Below are 19956 nucleotides of genomic sequence, written 5' to 3' on the forward strand. Positions count from 1 at the left end.
CTATTGTCTGTCTGCACAGGCAAACTTGGTGTAATGTTTATCCATGTACAGATAATTTTGTTTTCCAAAGCATGAAAGTGCTATTGTCCCAGATGGTCTCTTGTGGCTTTGGGTCAGATAGAATTTAAAGGCATAAAGATTATAAAATAATTCTAGAATTCAGGAGTTGTTTTTGCTCCAGAATTTATTTACTCCTATAAGATCTCATCAGCTTTCCAGTCTCCTCACTATCTTTTTGCCATATTTTTAAGTAGCCAAGGGAAAAATATCATATAAAAATAGTGTGTTTGATATAATTTCTTGATGCCCATGTTACTGAAAACTAAGAGGTTTGTGTTTTTTAGGGTTTTTTCAAGTCTATGGACCTTAATCGTGTCATCAAACTCCTTGAAGAGACTGATGAAGTGAGTACGCTTAGAGAAAAAATTATTCGCTATGTTGCTTAAAAGTTTTTATCTCCCTGAGGGGTAGCAGGTATTCCCCCAAATATACATCTCAGTTCTCTCCTTTTGTTTTGTTTCTCTTCTGAAGTTATCCAAGAATTACTGAATGCCTAAAAGCCAACACACGCTGAATTACTTCATGGCAATTTCCAAAGAAGATTGCATATTCTTAATAAATGGAAAGCAGTTGACCATAGAATAGTCTATCAAAACCAATGTCCTGTGAATAGTAGGCACAATTGCAAATAATTGTTTTAACAATTTTTAGTCTCTATACTTTTTTATATAGAGAGAAAAGAAACACAAAAATAATGACTGTGTAAGAATAATATATCCTTTGTTGGCTGAGATTATTGTGAAAAGTTACTGTTTAATTGTGAATATATCTGGGTTTTAAATTTAAAAATCAAAGTAAAAGAAAATGTCAACTACACAGAGCTTTTACTAGCTGTTCAATAGGGCTAAGCCAACAAAAACAAAAAACAGAAAATGCCACAGCTCCTCACAAACAGTTTAAGGAGACTGAAAGGATAGAAGTGATTTAGTTGTGAAAGCAATCACCTTCTAGGATCTTTTTTTTTTTCCCATGGATTGAAGATGTTTGGTTTGCTCCAGTAAAATGGGTATATTTACAGATTAAAAGGACAAACTCTGGAGTCAAATTGCCAAATTCAACTCCTAACGCCACTACTTATTAGCCATGTAGTTTTGGACAAATTACTTGAACTTCAGTTTGAGTTTCCTCTTCCAGAAAGAGGGATAATAATAGTACCTCCCCAAGAGTGTCATTTTGAAGATTAATGCTGTGTGGCATAGAATAAATGTTCAGCATACTTTACCTATTATTATTATTATTTCTGGAAACAGTTGCTGCTTTTATATTATAACCTAGTTTTTGATTCCCAATTTCCTAATGGAATTTAAATGATCATTTATTTCTATCTTTACTGTTTCAGAACCATTTTATAATGTTTATATTACAATGGTGATTTAAGAATTACTTGATAATTTTAATGTTTCTGTTTTCTTTGTATATTAAAGAACGTTTTAAAAATCTCAACAGATTTAATAACAAAAGAACTAAATAGATCATTTGTTTTAGGATGATTCAGAAGCAAAACAACTTCAATCTGTCAAGAAACTGGTGCAATGTTATCAGAATGGACTTGTATCCTTCATATATATATCTATGTTCATTTCCTTTCCTGAAACGGGAGAATTCTTATTACAAAATATACTAGTTTTCTATTGCTGCTGTAATAAATTACCACAAACTTAATGGCTTAAAACAATACAAATTTATTATTTTACAAGCTCTAAAGGTCAGAAACCAAACTCAGTGTCACTGGGCTAAAGTAAAGGTATAGACAGGGCAGGTTTCTTCTGGAAGCTCTAGGGGAAAATCCATTTCCTTGCTTTTTCAATTTCTAGATGCTGCCTACAGTCCTTTGGCTCATGACCACTTCCTTGCAGTTTATCACTCTTACTTCTGCCTCCTAAATCACATGTCTTTCTCTCTTACTCTCTTCTGCTTCCCTCTTTCTCTTATTAGGACCCTTTATATAACTCTGGGCCCATCAGGTAATCCAGGATAATTTTCCCATCTCAAAATCCTTAACATAATCACAGCCCCAAAGTCCCTTTTGGCCTGTAAGGTAACATATTCACAGGTGCCAGGGGTTAGAACATGGACATCTTGAGCAGGGTGGGGGGAGGGCACGTTATTTTAACTACCAGAGAAAATGTTTAAAATTTCATTTTTTTTTTTTTACAAAATTATATTTTTTATCAGAGTATAGAAAATTGAAGAATCAGTGTAACACAATTAACTCTAGGTGGCTAATGTCAGTTTCTAGGGACTCACTCTCACTGTCTGTACTCCTCTTATCACAGACTGGTAATATACAATTCTATGACTGGCAGTTGTTCGTAGACCACACTTTTGAGTTGCATTGATCTAAACAATCAACAGTTGTATGACCTCCTGTAAAGAGGTACCAGCTGTATATTAGCTTGTTCCAGTATCAAAATGTCTTAAGTCTTTCATTCAGGGAATTATGCCTTATGATTTTATCTAAATCTCTTCTTACTTTATTTTAGCCTTGGTTTTATACTGATTAATTGTGGGGTCAATCAGTTACCCAAGGGCTTTGTGGATATCAACCACTGTTTGCTGGTGGCTAAGGAAGTCCACTAGCAAATGATTTTCCTGTCGTAACCTGACGCTGCAACATCTCCATCATTTTTTTTCTTCAGATTTAGAGGTTTGACAAATGACTCTATTTCTGAATATGCTTAATAGGCTGGCTTTAGAGGTTGTAAAATTTAAAGCAAAGGTAAGTTAGAGAAGTATCTTGGTCATTTCTCTAGGAAGTTTATGGAGATTTGTCCTCAGTATCCCCTGTTCTGCATGTCTTCCCAAAATGCTCCTAGGAAGAGAAATGATAGGATCCAGCCAAGAAGTGCAAGTCATAACTACCATGATCTCTTGGCTTTTAAACAAAAATCTAGGAATTGGTTTGTGTACCAACAGGGTTTTAAAAATAGGAAAAATAAAAATGCTTTTACCTGAAGATGTAGAGAGGGCGCATTTTGGTTTCACACTATTTTCACATGGAATAAAATCCCAACCAATTTAAACCTTAAATTCAAGAAAATACATCTGAATTAAATGTTGTTAAAGTAATGCAATTAAAATAACATAAGGATTGGGGTTGCTTATTCCCTAGCAGTGGTGTGTGTATGTGTGTGCATGGGTGGAGCCAATAAGGTAATTTTTTTTTTCAATGTCTTATAACTCATTGCCAATAATAAATTCTTGATCAATTGACTCCATAGTAATCTAATTCCAAAGTTGTGGTGAGAGGAGGAAAGAAAGTATTTTGAATAAAGGTACTAAAACAAAAATTAGGTAATAGACCTATAAACATAAATACTTCTAATGTTTCCCCTGTAGACCTTGTTTTAGTTTCCTAGGCCGCTCAAGTAAATACCATGACGTGAGTCAAGTTAAACAATGGGAATTTATTTGCCTACAGTTTTGATGGTGAAAGAAAGTCCAAATGAAGGCATAATTAACGCAGTGCTTTCTCCCCAGAGACTGTGGCATTCTGGAGCTGGCTGCTGGCCATCCTTGGTCCTTAGTTCCTCTGTCACATGACAGTGCACATGGTGGCCTCTGCTGGCCTCTCCATTCTCTGTCAGTTTCTGTTGAATTTCAACTTTTAGCTGCTCTGTGTGGCTTTCTCTCTGTCTGAATTTCACTATGCATAAAAAGGACTCCAGTATTAGGAATAAGACCCATCATGATTGAGGTGGGCCACACCTTAAATGAAGTAACCTCATCAAAGGTCTTACTTACAAAGGGTTCACACCCACAGGAATGGATTAAATTTTAGAACATGTTTTTCTGGGATACGTACAGCTTCAAACCACCACAGATTCAAAATAAGTATAATTAAACAGTGTCAAAAGTAGAGGAATTCTGTAGCCTTTCTTGAAGAAGTAATATAACAAATGTTAGCCAAAAAAAATCTTAATTTTATTTCTTAACTAAAAATATCAAAGCCTCTGAGAGATTTAGCACAGATATTTAAAATTTTGAATCTGTGTGCAGAAAAAATTGAAAACCAGTCCTGTTTTGTAGAATCTGCATGTGATATACTAAAATTATGTGGGTAAGTTTTTTTCCTTGAACTTTATTTTACATTAACCTGCAGTATTTTATTGTGTTTTATTTTTATGTTACAAAGAGATTATGTGTCATGGTGCTTGGATAAAGTAAGTACCCAAGTGCTGCAGAACTTAAAAACTTCACTTGATTCCTTGTCTCCAGCAGATGGTATTCTCAAAGGTAGTCAATTTTATTATAGTCTGAGATTTCCAGCCTCAAGGGGTTAAACTGTAAGTACATTAAATGTGTTTTCTTGTATCACTTGCTCTCAAGAGAATGATAAACATTAGGTGAAACCAAGGAATTGTAATATTCTTAGAAAAGCTGAATAGATTTATTGGCAATACTTAATAGAAGATTTTCAGTCCAGTTTTTTTTCCTCTCTCCAGAAAATTTGGCTCTCAAAGATATATTAGGTCCTGTGTCATGTTTTATTTGATTTTTCAAACATGAAGAATAATATGTCACCAATCATTTTGGTGTATGTTTTGAAAATATAAATAAAGATGAGAATTATAAAATTCACATGTCTATCCCATCCTTCCTCCTGCTGTTTCATCAACCAATTCTGGGAACTACGAATCTGCTGTGCTTCCTTGCTGCCACATAGTTGCTAATAGAGATATATATTTTAAAATAGCTGTTTTCAGTTCAATATATACAGGAGAGGAAATTTCTTAAAGTAGAAATAAACCTTCCTGACACTTTAGCTTTCTAAACCTTCCTGCCAATTAAACTTTTCAAATAATATTGTTTCTTTTAACATGCAAATTAAATGATTTATTGGCAGGACTGTGTACACATGGTAAATTTTAACTCTCAGCAGCAATAGTATTTAAAATTGTATAACCACTTACATTCAATTTTTTGGTATCTGAGTGAAATAAAAGTAACTTATAGAATGCATTCAACCATACCTTTTTAATAGGGACCATGGAAAATAAAGAAAGAGATTATTGTTCTGGTGTTTTCAAGGAACTTTAATGTAAAAATTGGGAATCATTGTATCAAACAGCAATTATTGTGTGCAGAATACTTTCAAATCTCAAGGTGTACAAGACCTACAACACCGTGTTCTAGGTGTTAAATGAACATAAATGCTCATACAGAGCTCTGCCCAGAGGTGGTTCTCAATGAAAGCTTGTGAGGGAAAGTTTCATTGCATAATATGACAAATATTTTGGACTGAATTCTCCAGTTTCCCTCATATTTCATAATTATTCACATTATTTCATTTTTTTCTACTTTCCTAATTTCTGCTTACATACTGAATTTCTCCCCACCTCAGCCTCACTTGATTGACTTTTAAAAAAAAAAAAACATTTTGGGAAGATAGAAATATTGAAAATAAAGGATAAAATCTATCCTTTCTGTTTGGGCCTTGTATTAGTTAGGGTTCTCTAGGGAAACAATCAGTGAGAGATATCTATGAATATAAGATTTATAAAAGTGTCTCATGCAACTGTGGGTATGCACGAGTCCAAATTCCTTAGCACAGGCAGCAAACTAGCAACTCCAATGAAGATGTTCGATGAACTCCTCAGGAAACACTTTGCTGGGCAGCTAAAGAATAAGTGAAGGTCCTCTGTCTGTCTCTCTTAAAAGGCTTCAACTGATTAATGGATTAAATCCAGCCAACTGCATTCTCTCATTGTGAAAGACACGCCCTTCGTTGACATCATCAGTCACAGCTGCAGCCAATTGACTGATGATTTAATAAAAAAGCCTGTTGGTTTGTTAACCAGCCACAAACGTCCTCACAGCAAGGGTTAGGCCAGTGCTTGTTTGACCAGACAGCTGGGTACCATCACCTGGCCAAGTTGACACAGGAACCTAACCATCACAGACCTGTAGATACTATGTTTTTTTTTTCACTGCACCAGAAGAATAATGCTTATTTTTTTCCATAACCTTTTTAGTTGAAAACGTTTTGATTCTTTATGTTTTAGGCTGTCTCCTTTGGTAGAAAAGGAAAATACTGTGGAACAAGAATGAATTTTTGACTTTCCAACAATGATCCAGATAACAAGTAATAATTCTGCAAATGACAAATTCTAACAAATGCTAGAAATATTTGGATATTTACGTACTTTATGTGTGGCACTTATACAATGTCCTTTTCATAGCTTGCCCTTGAAATATCTTTAAACTCAAATTGATTATATATACTGCACCCACATGTGATACTTCTAAATGCCGTTTTTCAACCACGTGGTTAATTTTTCTTGAGCAACATGAATTAAAATATATAGGATATATTGTACTTTAAATAGCATAGGAGGTTCAAATTTTGAATTCATAACATACTGAAATAATTTATATTTTGTATTTTAAAAATGACTATAGTCTCCTTTGAAATTCAGACTAATGACCCAAGTTCATGTGCCCTATATTTTATGGCTTATAAAGAAGTTATGTTCAGATAACTTTGGTTGTAATAGCTGAGAAATGCTGTTTTAATATTATTGACATTTGTTAACAACAGTCCCACAGTGTCCCAAAAAACATTCTGTTATTTTATGGGTAAGCCTAGATCTGTGGTTTTTATCAGATTATCCAAGGTCTTCCTACCTAATATAATTACAGTTTATAATCTCTTATTATTTCCCTCTTGAATAGAGAGTTAAGTTTTTTATTTATGCAATGATGCAAAATAGATTTCTTAACCATGCCTTTTAGGTCCAACTCGATTCATTTCTAAATAAATCTATTTTACTTTCTTTTGATCAGTTGGTGTTTTTTTTTCATAGATATTAACTCCCCAAGTCTAAAGAATAGGATATTATCCTCATTTTATTCTTTAAAAAAGAAATTTTTCCCTACTTTGCAAATGACGCATCAGTCAAGGAATTCATTAAAAATTACTCTTAAAATTCTTCATTTTTTTCGTAGCTTGCCATTTTTGAAAAAGAAAGTATCAGATGAAATAACATATGCCGAAGATACTGCTAATTCAATCGCACTTCTGGGTAAGTTAATATTTCCTAGAGAAAGAAAATAATTTTCTAGGGTATGAAATCAGTGAAACACTAGCTCTTTGAGTCAGCCCCTCAGATATAGCTGTATGTTCCCAAAACAAATCCTACTTTAAATTTATACTTGTTAATTTAGGTCTTCTCCTAAACTTGGCCATAACAATTCTTCCCATTAGTAATTAGCAAGTATAAATTTAGATCTTTATTTGTAAGGGAAAAATAAAAGATACCTGATTGACATAATATTTTGAAAAAATCAGTAAGTATTTACTAAATAGTTATGTTCCCAGCGTTATATGCCATACTGAAAAATGTCAAGAGATTCAACTGGCATGAGTAAGAAACTTATTTTTTTAATGTAAGCACTAACCTTTTTATATCTGAATAAGTGTCATAGTCTTCAGCATAATACCTTGGAGGTTAGAATAAAGGTGGGGAGTTAGAAAAGAGAGCCTTAGCAAATTTTAATCTTATGAATGTATCATCAGTGGAAATTTAAAATGGGAAGCCCACGTAAAAGAGGACATGGTAGTATTACCAGATATATATTTGGTTGGTGGTATTTTTTAAAAATGCCTTATTGTTTTAAAACATTGCCTCCAACAATGTTGATAGCCATTTATGTGATAAATACATGGCCCATTCCTTCCTGCGTGCCAGCCTGCTCTTTGCTTAATGACCATCTGCCTATACAGAACATGTACTTTCTCTCTTGAGGGCAGTATGAATCAGTCAGAGCTTAAAATGAGTTCCCTTCACTGATTACTGACTGCAAGTACTGCTGTTCCTTCCCTTACTTTTTTAGCTGCTGGGAACATACGTTGAACTAAAATAATCATATATAATATGAAGTGATGAACAAAAGCTACTTATGATTTTTAACTAATACCTTCCAGCTTCTTCTGTATACTAATAAGTTACATTACTTTTTCTTATAAAAGAATATACAGATTTTTCTGGTAAGAGCAGGATTCTGGAAACTATGAGGGAAGCAGTTGCTACTCTGTCCTAAGATTATAAAACAGGAAGCTGTGAGAAATGATCTAAACTTATAGGAACTAAAAGGGTGGAGAAGCAAGTGAGAAACCCTAGAATTCCCTATAGGCTTCCGTATTTGGTTAGATTTGTTGGAAAAATGTAGTTGTTCTTGTTGCCTAAATGTTTTCTAAACCTAAATAATGATTACTAACTCCAAAGGAAGGGCACAAATATAAAATAAAATTAATAGTGAGAATAATCTTGGAACTTTTCTTTAGTGGTGAAAGGGTGGGGCTTCCATTCAAGCTCCATCCTTCTGTCCACTTGATTCCCCACTCTCTGAGTCCCCTAAGATGAACTTTGTAAAAATCCTAGTGCAAAACTCAAGTTTTTAAGGAACACCTAGTTCACCCCTTTTCTTCAGAGTGTCCAACCAGGTCTGGTTCAGTCGTGAGGCTGGTGCTATTGAGTCCCCCACAGAGGTTCAGATTCACTTCAGTATCATAAGTGTGGCATTTCACCAGAGCAAATGAAGTCCAAGTTGAAATACAGGCCGAAGCCAATTCAGAGTAGATTAGATATGACTGAGAAAGAACGCTTCCTACCCCTCCACCCCCACCCATATGCACACACTTGAACTTAAAACTACTGCCTATAGAGCAAAGGCTTCCTAGAAGCATACTTTCCTTCCAGCCTGACAGCAAATTAAAGAGCAGAACACCTGGAACTTCTCTAGGCAAAGGATACATTTTATTAAAGAGAACAAATTACTGACTCTAGTTAGGGAGAAAAATGCTAACCCATATTTTGGCAAAATAATGAATAGTACCTAACACTATTAGAACTTACTATATGCCAGACACTGTCCTCAGCCTGTCTGATATTATCTCATTTAATCCCCAGAGCAATCTTAAAGGTAGTAATTATTATTATATTCGTTTTGCAGATAAGGAAACCAGGACCACAAGATTACCCAGATAATAAGTGGCAGGACCAGGATTTAATCTCAAGCACTCTGGTTCCAGCATTTAAACTCTTAACCACCATTGTATTCTTCCTAGAAAAAAGTTGATTGAGGAGCCAAATGTGTAAGGATAGATCCAGGGTGTGTTATGTACTGTATCTGTCATACAATGCAGTTGATTAGATCTGATGAGGATATTTTTAACTGATTATTTTTAATAATGATTGTATTATTAACACTTTTTGCTTACATTTGCAAATAAACTTGTGACAGTATTATTAAATTTATCTTTCTGGCAGGTGACTTAATGAAAATACCAAGTTCTGAGTTGAGGACACAGATTTGTAAGTGTATTGTTGACTTTTATCATGCAGAACCACCAAAGAAGCATATTACAGGTGATGTTTTCAATGGTCTTTCAGTAATAATTTCTGTCTTTGAAAACAAGATATACTGTCCAGTTTCTCATTGAACTTGGAAAGACATAGTGGACTCATAAATTCAACCTTAAAATCAAAACATTTTTGTGTGATCTTGAGCTCTTTAGTCATTTTAAATAAAACATTTTTATATGTACTTTGGAAATTTTGGATTTGCATGACATTTTGTTCCAATACTTAATATTTATGACATGAATTTTATAGTCACAGCCTTATTAGTTTAATTATAATTATTGATGCTATTAATATTATTTAATATTGTTATTTTTTCTAACATATTTTATAATTACTCACACTATCTACCCAACCCAATTAAATATTAAATTTCTAATACCAATGCTATTCTCAATCATATTGGGAAAAGAGTTCTGCATGTTACAACAAAGGGATCTTAATATATGTGGTAAAACGAACCATACTGAAATGGATGGTATCAAGGCAGGGTTATTTACACTGTGAAGGATATAATGTTATTTAAGATATACTTCCTGCCTTTACAGTTTCTGTAATTTATAACTAATCTAGTTAGGAAAGAAGACAAAAATCTATGTTAAAGTTATATGTTCCTTAAGATACATGAAAATAAGGGTCTATCATAGTTCAAAAGAAAGAAAGGTTATTTATGAATAGAGGAAAATGGGAAGACATCTGAAAGAGAGAAATCAGTAAGGAGATTATAAAATGTTGAATCTACACTATTGATGATCTGTGCAGGTGGAAGTGTTTGGTGGATAGTAGACACTGGATACTAAAATGGCAGAGGCTATAAATAGTGATTTGGAATTCATTCAAATAGATACAAGAATCAAAACCATCAGAGTGGATGAGTTTGCCAAAAGACAGATCATACAAACAGAAAGGGATGAAGAATGACATCATGCAGAGTACCATATTGAGCTTTGGAAGAAATGACTCAAAGAAAGTGGCAGCCAAGGGAAGTTCAAAGAAGTGGGAGAAAACCTAATAAAGACTGCTATGTCATGTTTGCCAGCCAATGAAATGTTTGATTAAGTGTGAAGTGGCTTGTGTCAGATATCCCGTAGAGGCTTATGTAATTTGAGAATGAAAATGTCAAGTTAATGTGGTATCTTAAAGTTGTAAGTTGTAGTCATCTTTGGCAGATCTTTTGCCCTACAGTACTCAATGCAGATACAGGGTTAAAAAATGAGGCTGCTGTGAGTGTAGATGCAGTGGGTTGTAATGAGAGAGTAGAGGCAACAAATGCAGATACATTTTAAAGTTAGATGGTGAAGAGAAAGAAGGAATGTGGGAGGACAGCTCAGCTGGTAGCAAGACCAAAGAAAGGTATTTATGTTTTATTTGTATTATTTTTATTTGTTTTTTTAATCTTCATTTTATTGAGATATATTCACATACCACGCAGTCATACAAAACAAATCGTACATTCGATTGTTCACAGTACCATTACATACTTGTACATTCATCACATAAATCAATCCCTGACACCTTCATTAGCACACACACAAAAATAACAAGAATAATAATTAAAATGAAAAAGAGCAATTAAAGTAAAAAAGAACACTGGGTACCTTTGTCTGTTTGTTTGTTTCCTTCCTTCCCCTATTTTTCTACTCATCCATCCATAAACTATACAAAGGGGAGTGTGGTCCTTATGGCTTTCCCAATCCCATTGTCACCCCTCATAAGCTACATTTTTATACAATTCTCTTCAAGATTCATGGGTTCTGGGTTATAGTTTGATAGTTTCAGGTATCTACCACCAGTTACCCCAATTCTTTAGAACCTTAAAAGGGTTGTCTAAAGTGTGCGTAAGAGTGCCCACCAGAGTGTCCTCTCTGCTGCTTTTGGAATCTCTCTGCCACTGAAGTTTATTTCATTTCCTTTCACATCCCCCTTTTGGTCAAGCAGATGTTCTCCATCCCACGATGCCGGGTCTACTTTCCTCCCCGGGAGTCATATTCCACGTTGCCAGGGAGATTCACTCCCTTGGGTGTCTGATCCCACGTAAGGGGGAGGACAGTGATTTCATCTTTCAAGTTGGTTTGGGTAGAGAGAAAGGGCCACATCTGAGCAACAAAGAGGCATTCGGGAGGAGGCTCTTAGGCACAGTTACAGGGAGGCCTAGCCTCTCCTTTGCAGCAACAGCCTTCCCAAGGGTAAATCCTGTGGTAGAGGGCTCAACCCATCAAAACACCAGTCCCCTATGTCTGTGGCCATGTTAGCAACCATCGAGGTGGGGTAGGCCAGTACCCCTGCATTCTCCACAGGCTCCTCAAGGGGGCTCTACATTTTTTTTCCCCTTGTTTTTTGTTGAACTTTTTTTTTTAAATCAACTGTATGAAAGATAAAAAAATTAAAAAAAAATGATTAAAAAAAATACAATAAAAGAACATTTCAAAGAGACCATAACAAGGGAGTAAGAAAAAGACAACTAACCTAAGATAACTACTTTACTTCCAGCATGTTCCTACTCTACCCCAAGAAAGTTACCTAATGTAGCAACATTTCTGTGAACTTGTTCCTGCTATACCCACCAGAAATTAACAGACCATAGTCATTCCTGGACATTCCCAGAACGTTAAATTTACCCGTGATAGCTTATCCGTTCCTCTTGGATTATTGTTCCCCCTTCCTTAATTGCTCTCTATTGCTAGTTCCCCTACATTCTACATTATAAACCATTTGTTTTACATTTTTCAAAGTTCACATTAGTGGTAGCATATAGTATTTCTCTTTTTGTGCCTGGCTTATTTCGCTCAGCATTATGTCTTCAAGTTTCATCCATGTTGTCATATGTTTCACGAGATCGTTCCTTCTTACTGCAGCGTAGGATTCCATCGTGTGTATATACCACATTTTATTTATCCACTCATCTGTTGAAGGACATTTGGGTTGTTTCCATGTCTTGGCAATTGTAAATAATGCTGCTATGAACATTGGCGTTCAACTATCTGTTCATGTCACTGCTCTCCGATCTTCCGAGTATATACCGAAAAGTGCAATTGCTGGGTCGAATGGTAACTCTATATCTAGTTTTCTAAGGAACTGCCAGACTGACTTCCAGAGTGGCTGAACCATTATATAGTCCCACCAACAATGAATAAGAGTTCCAATTTCTCCACATCCCCTCCAGCATTTGTAGTTTCCTGTTTGTTTAATGGCAGCCATTCTAATCAGTGTGAGATAGTATTTCATTGTGGTCTTAATTTGCATCTCTCTAATAGCTAGTGAAGCTGAACACTTTTTCATGTGTTTCTTGGCCATTTGTATTTCCTCTTCAGAGAACTGTCTTTTCATACCTTTTGCCCATTTTATAATTGGGCTGTCTGAACTATTGTCATTGAGTTGTAGGATTTCTTTATATATGCAAGATATCAGTCTTTTGTCAGATACATGGTTTCCAAAAATTTTTTCCCATTGAGTTGGCTGCCTCTTTACCTTTTTGAGAAATTCCTTTCAGGTACAGAAACTTCTAAGCTTGAGGAGTTCCCATTTATCTATTTTTTCTTTTGTTGCTTGTGCTTTGGGTGTAAGGTCTAGGAAGTGTCCGCCTAATACAAGGTCTTGAAGATGTTTTCCTACATTATCTTCTAGGAGTTTTATGGTACTTTCTTTTATATTGAGATCTTTGGTCCATTTTGAGTCAATTTTTGTGTAGGGTGTGAAGTAGGGGGCCTCTTTCATTCTTTTGGATATGGATATCCAACTCTCCTAGCCTCATTTGTTGAAAAGACCATTATGACCCAGTTCAGTGGCTTTGGGGGCCTTATCAAAGATCAGTCGGCCATAGATCTGGGGGTCTATCTCCGAATTCTAAATTTGATTCCATTGATCAATATGTCTGTCTTAGTGCCAGTACCATGCTGTTTTGACAACTGTGGCTTTATAATAAGCTTCAGAGTCACGGAATGTAAGTCCTCCCACTTCATTTTGCTTTTTTAGAGTGTCTTTAGCAATTCGAGTCATCTTCCCTTTCCAAATAAATTTGGTAACTAGCTTTTCCAAGTCTGCAAAGTAGGTTGTTGGAATTTTGATTGGGATTGCATTGAATCTGTAGATAAGTTTGGGTAGAATTGACATCTTAATGACATTTAGCCTTCCTATCCATGAACATGGAATGTTTTTCCATCTTTTAAGGTCCCCTTCTATTTCTTTTAGTAGAGTTACGTAGTTTTCTTTGTATAGGTCTTTTACATCTTTGGTTAAGTTTATTACTAGGTGCTTGATTTTTTTAGTTGCTATTAAAAATGGTGTCTTTTTCTTGAATGTCTCTTCAGTTTCTTCATTTCTAGCATATAGAAACATTACTGACTTATGTGCATTAATCTTGTATCCCGCTACTTTGCTAAATTTGTTTATTAGCTCTAGTAGCTGTATCGTCGATTTCTCAGGGTTTTCCAGATATAAGATCATATCATCTGCAAACAATGACAGTTTTATTTCTTCTTTTCCAATTTGGATGCCTTTTATTTCTTTGTCTTGCCAGATTGCCCTGGCTAGCACATCCAGCACAATGTTGAGTAACAGTGGGTGATAGCGGACATCCTTGTGTTGTTCCTGATCTTAGAGGGAAGGCTTTCAGTCTCTCACCATTGAGTACTATGCTGGCTGTGGGTTTTTCTTATATGCTCTTTATCATATTGAGGAAGTTTCCTTCAATTCCTACCCTTTGAAGTGTTTTTATCAAAACGGATGTTGGATTTTGTCAAATGCTTTTTCAGCATCTACTGAGATGATCAATTGATTTTTCCCTTTTGACTTGTGAATGTGTTGTAATACATTGATTGTTTTTCTTATGTTGAACCATCCTTGCATGCCTGGAATGAACCCCACTTGGTCATGGTGTATGATTTTTTTAATGTGTCTTTGGATTCGATTTGCAAATATTTTGTTGAGGATTTTTGCATCTATATTCATTAGGGAGATTGGCCGGTAGTTTTCCTTTTTTGTAGCATCTTTGCCTGGTTTTGGTATTAGATTGATGTTAGCTTTATAAAATGTGTTAGAATGTTTTGAAAGAGTTTGAGTAACATTGGTGTCAGTTCTTTCTGGAAAGTTTGGTAGGATTCCCCTGTGAAGCCATCTGGCCCTGGGCATTTATTTGTGGGAAGCTTTTTGATTACTGATTGGATCCCTTTGCTTGTGATGGGTTGGTTGAGGTCTTCTATTTCTTCTCTGATCAGTCTAGGTTGTTCATATGTTTCCAGGAAATTGTCCATTTCCTCTACATTATCCAGTTTGTTGCCATACAGTTGTTCATAGTATCCTCTTATAATTTTTTAAATTTCTTCAGGATCTGCAGTAATGTCACCTTTCCCATTCATTATTTTGTTTATATGGGTCTTCTCTCTTTTTGATTTTGTCAGTCTAGCTAGGGGCTTGTCAATCTTGTTGATCTTCTCAAAGAACCAACTTCTGGTGATATTTATCCTCTCTATTGTTTTTTTGTTCTCTATCTCATTTATTCTGTTTTAATCCTTGTTATTTCTTTTCTTCTACTTGGTTTAGGATTGGTTTGCTGTTCATTTCCTAGCTTCTTCAGTTGATCCATTAGTCTTTGATTTTGGCACTCTCTTGCTTTTTAATATATGTGTTTAGTGCTGTAAGTTTCCCCCTCGGTACCACTTTTGCTGCATCCCATAGGTTTTGGTATGTTGTCTTCTCATTTTCATTCGTCTCTATATATTTAGTAATTTCTCCTGCTATTTCTTCTTTAACCCACTGATTGTTTAGGAGTGTGTTGTTTAACCTCCAGGTATTTGTGAATTTTCTAAGTCTCTGATGGTTATTGACTTCTAATTGTATTCCATTGTGGTCAGAGAAAGTGCTTTGAATAATTTCAGTCTTTTTAAATTTATTAAGCCTTGTTTTATGTCCCAGCATATGATCTATTCTGGAGAAAGTTCCATGAGCACTAGAGAAGAATGTGTATCCTGGTGATTTGGGATGTAATGTTCTATATGTGTCTGTTAAGTCTAATTCATCTATCATATTGTTTAGGTTTTCAATTTCCTTATTGGTCTTCTGTCTGGTTGATCTTTCTATAGGAGAGAGTAATGTGTTGAAGTCTCCCACAATTATTGTGGAAACATCAGTTGCTTCCTTTAGTTTCGCCAGTGTTTCTCTCATGTATTTTGTGGCACCTTGATTGGGTGCATAAACATTTACGCTTGTTATTTCTTCTTGTTGAATTGCCCCTTTTATTAGTATGTAGTGGCCTTCTTTGTCTGTCAAAACATCCCTGCATTTAAAGTCTATTTTATCAGAGATTAATATTGCTACACCTGTTTTCTTTTGGTTGTAGCTTGCATGAAATATTTTTTTCCATCCTTTCACTTTCAATTTCTTTGTGTCCCTGTGTCTAAGATGAGTCTCTTGTATGCAACATTTTGAAGGTTCATTTTTTTCAATCCATTCTGCGAATCTGTATCTTTTAATTGGGGAGTTTAATCCATTTACATTCAACGTTATAACTGTGAAGGAATTTCTTGAATCAGCCATCTTATCCTTTGGTTTATGTTTGTCATATATATTTTTCCGCTCCCTCTATTAATATCCTTTAATGTACCCATACAGAATCTCTTTAGTACTGAACGTTTCTCCATGTCTCTCTCTCCTTTCTTTGTTTCTCTGTGTGTAGGGCTCCCTTTAGTATCTCCAGTAGGGCAGGTCTCTTGTTAGCAACTTCTCTCAGCATTTGTGTGTGAAAAATTTAAGCTCTCCCTCAAATTTGAAGGAGAGCTTTGCTGGATAAAGTATTCTTGGTTAGAAAATTTTCTCACTCAGAATTTTAAATATGCTTTCTTGCCTCCATGGTGGCTGCTGAGTAGTCACTACTTAGTCTTATGCTGTTTCCTTTGTATGTGGTGAATTGCTTTTCTCTTGCTGCTTTCAGAATTTGTTCCTTCTCTTCCGTGTTTCACAGTGTGATCAGAATATGTCTCGGAGTGGGTTTATTTGGATTTATTCTATTTGGAGTTCGCTGAGCATTTTTGATTTGTTTATTTATGGTGTTTAGAAGATTTGGGAAGTTTTCCCCAACAATTTCTTTGAATACTCCTCCTAGACCTTTACCCTTTTCTTCCCCTTCTGGAACGCCAATGAGTCTTATATTCAGACATTTTATATTATCTATCATATCCCTGAGGTCCTTTTAGATTTTTTCAATTTTTTTCCCCATTCTTTTGTGCTTTCATTTTGCATTCTGTCATCTTCCAAGTCACTGATTCGTTGTTCAACTTCCTCTAGTCTTGTACTATGAGTGTCCAGAATCTTTAATTTGGTCAACAGTTTCTTTAATTTCCATAAGATCATCTCTTTTTTTATTTAGTCTTGCAGTGTCTTCTTTATGCTCTTCTAGGGTCTTCTTGATATCCTTTGTATCCCGTACTATGGTCTCATTGTTCATCTTTAGTTCTTTGATTAGTTGCTCTATGTACTTTGTCTCTTCTGATCTTTTGATTTGGGTGCTTGCGCTTGGGTTATCCATGTCTTCTGGTTTTTTCATACGCTTTATAATTTTCTGTTGTTTTTGGCCTCTTGGCATTTGCTGAACTTGATAGGGTTCTTTTAGGATTTGTAGACCAATTGAAGTCCTTATGTCTAATTTATCACATCTGCAGCTTCGTGGAGTACACTTTCTCTAACTAACCAGCAGGTGGCGTCCACGAGCCAGTTGTTCTCCACAAGCCAGTTCTCCCCTGCTTTGCCTTTGTGGTAAGTGGGGGAGTGAGTCTTCGGGGTCCAATTGGTGTACCAAGCTTGCATGTGTAGTTGGTATTGCCCGCCGTGTATGTGGAGTGTGTGTCTGAGCGGTCAGGGAGCAGGAGTGACTCTAACAATCAAATCTCCCTGGTGTTCCTGGAGTTTTAAAGCTGTTGCAATAGTCTAATCCTTCAGTTCAGTCGTGCCATAGTTTGTCTCTGCCACTGACCCACAAGTCCTTGGTTTTGGCGTATGGCTCCTGAGACTTGCGAGTGGGTCCCTCTTCCAGGCTGTGCACCCCCTGGTCCTCTGTTGAAGGATGACTGTGCTATGTCACAGGTGAGTGCTGTCCCTACAGGCCAGTTCTGGGCTGCTGGGCTGTGTAGGGAGACTCCCAGTCTGCTGAAATGATGGCTGAATGGGGTTTGTTAATTCCCACTGCTCCACCTTCCCAACTCTGGGACTACCAGCTGAGGGTGCAGGGAAGGCTAATGTCCACACCCAGTTTTGTCGTGTGTGCGTGTCATTTGAAGCACTTCCATCACACTGGTTGTCTGGGCCAGCTCTGGGTTATGTGGCTGGTGACGGGCAGGAGTGTTTCCTGACCACCAGGATGATGGCTGTGAGTGGACACCCCCCTTTTCTTGGCAAGTTGTGGTGTTTAGTGAATTTTCTCAGCCACTGGATTATTGCCTTTTGTGTCAGAGCCCTCTTAGTTCTGCTCTTGTCTTGATCTGCCCAAATTGCAAGTCTTTGAGGCTTTCTGTATTGGGCTTCTTAGAGTAATTGTTTTAGAAACAGAATAAAAAAATAGTAAAAAAAAAAGCCCTCCTGGCAGATCTAATGGGTTATTGATATGCTAAGAGGCAAAGCAATTACGGCCATTAAGAAAGGATCCAGGGGCAGAGAGATCAGTTTTTCTTCGGGATTTGCATATGAGCCTCAGGGCTTGAGCTCTGCCCTTCCCCTTTCTGTGTTCACCAGAACTCCAAAAATCCTCCACTTTTATTTTGGTTTTTCTTTTTGCTGTTTTTTGCTATGCGTGTCTTCTCTCTGCTGGGCTGGCTGCTGTCAGATTCTCTGGTGTCTGGTCTCAGTCTATCTATGGTTGGAGTTTGGATCAGTAGAATGAGTTCCTGATAAGAGCTGCCACTGCAGTTCTCCCTTCTCCTTCCTAGCACTGACAGCCCCTCCTCCCACAGGATTGAGCCTGGCAGGGAGGGGTGCAGGTCCCCTGGCCACAAAAACTTACAGATTTCGCTGATCTCAGCAGTTCGACGTGTTCATGAGTGTTGTATGAAGTATGCCCAAAGTCAAATTACTCTGTGGTGTCCAGTCCACGCAGTTCCTGGCTTTCTACCTACTTTCCTGGAGGAGTAGCTAAAACATACAGCTCACCAATCCGCCATCTTGCCCCGCCCCAGTGGGCATTCTTCCTAATTTTCCTAGAGGCTGTATCTGCTCCTTTATCCTGCTCCTAGCCATTGTTCTATTTGTTTTTAAGATAGGGAGAAATGAAGTTTTGGGACAGAGGAGCAAGAAGCTAGTAAATGGAAATTTGGAGGGTGAAATGCCCAAAGGAAGCATGGGAGGATGGAATGAAGAGGACTAGCTTAGGGTTACCCTTGGCAAGGTACAGGTACCTTTTGTCTTTTAAGACATAAAGAAGGGAGACAAACGACATACAAGTTAAGATAGAGGAGTGTTGAGGTAGAGTAGTGAGGTTGACCTTAATTTGATCAAACTCTGAAAACTAAGAGCCTTAGCCAGTGCTCTAACTAACTGTCACACAATTGATTTCAAGTGATGGGCATGGCTGGCAATCTGAGACCAGAGATGAAGAGTCCTCGGTGGGGCTGTTGGAAGAGACCTAGCCCTGGAGACAGGAATCAAGATTGTTCATGTGTCTTAATGTTGCTATATTCTTTTATAGAAATATAAGCTCAGTATAAAGATGTAGTAATATAAAGTCAATTATTTTGCTTCATCTGTATGATGGACTATTATACAATTAAAAATCATGATTTTGAATAATATTTTATAGCATGGGAAAAACTTAAAATAAAATGTTCAGTGGCTAGAATAGAATATAAAACTCTAACAGGATATTGTTAAAATTATACACTTGCATTAAAAATATCAGAAAGAAGTATCCCAAAATGTTAATGTTGTTTTCTCTGAAGTGTGAAATCACAGGCGATTTTTGTTTTCCTCTTTATACTTTTCAGGACTTAAAATGCCTGCTAGGGCCATGGAGAACCCAACACAGAATTGAACAGGGCTTTCCCATGGTCAGATATCAGATTCAGGAAGATAAAGACAGATTGACAGACATCTCAGGACTATGGCAAGATTAAAGAATTTAGTTGGTCTCAGAAGTCAGGAAGCCAGGGAGTTAGATAAGCGAGATCAGTAAGGGAGAAAATGGCTTGACCTCAGGTTAGCAAGTACTCTCCACTTTTCCTTTAATCCTTCTTGTTGAATGTGGATGGTCAGGTGCCTGTGCAACTGCATCAAAAGGAGAGGTGGTATTTCTCACAAGAACCAAAGCAGAAGGGAATTCTTCTAAAACATGTCACCAAGAAGCAAATTTCCCTAGCATACCATTACATTCACTAGCCTTTATCAGAGCAGCATTATATATTTTTTTACCTCTTCTTGTTTTGTTAGCACTACATAATTGTTGTTCTAAAGTAATGCCTTTACCTGACTAAGGAAAACATTCAGTATTTGTAAGCATTCCATTTTCTTTTACAGAAAGGTGTGTCTACTGACAAACATTTTTCTTTTTTGGAAT

The 19956-nt window shown here is 36.4% G+C and overlaps 1 protein-coding gene across 1 annotated transcript in view; it reads left to right on the top strand.

The window, feature by feature from the left end:
* Positions 1 to 19956, top strand: part of CFAP69 (cilia and flagella associated protein 69) — a 72036-nt gene that overhangs the window by 7925 nt on the left and 44155 nt on the right. Inside the window, 5 exon segments of the mRNA XM_037836611.1 lie at positions 345 to 404; positions 1546 to 1611; positions 4011 to 4120; positions 7009 to 7085; positions 9333 to 9431. Coding sequence (XP_037692539.1) covers positions 345 to 404; positions 1546 to 1611; positions 4011 to 4120; positions 7009 to 7085; positions 9333 to 9431 — 412 coding nt within the window.

This window comes from Choloepus didactylus, chromosome 5 (assembly GCF_015220235.1).
Source record: "Choloepus didactylus isolate mChoDid1 chromosome 5, mChoDid1.pri, whole genome shotgun sequence".
NCBI classification, from domain to species: domain Eukaryota; kingdom Metazoa; phylum Chordata; class Mammalia; order Pilosa; family Megalonychidae; genus Choloepus; species Choloepus didactylus.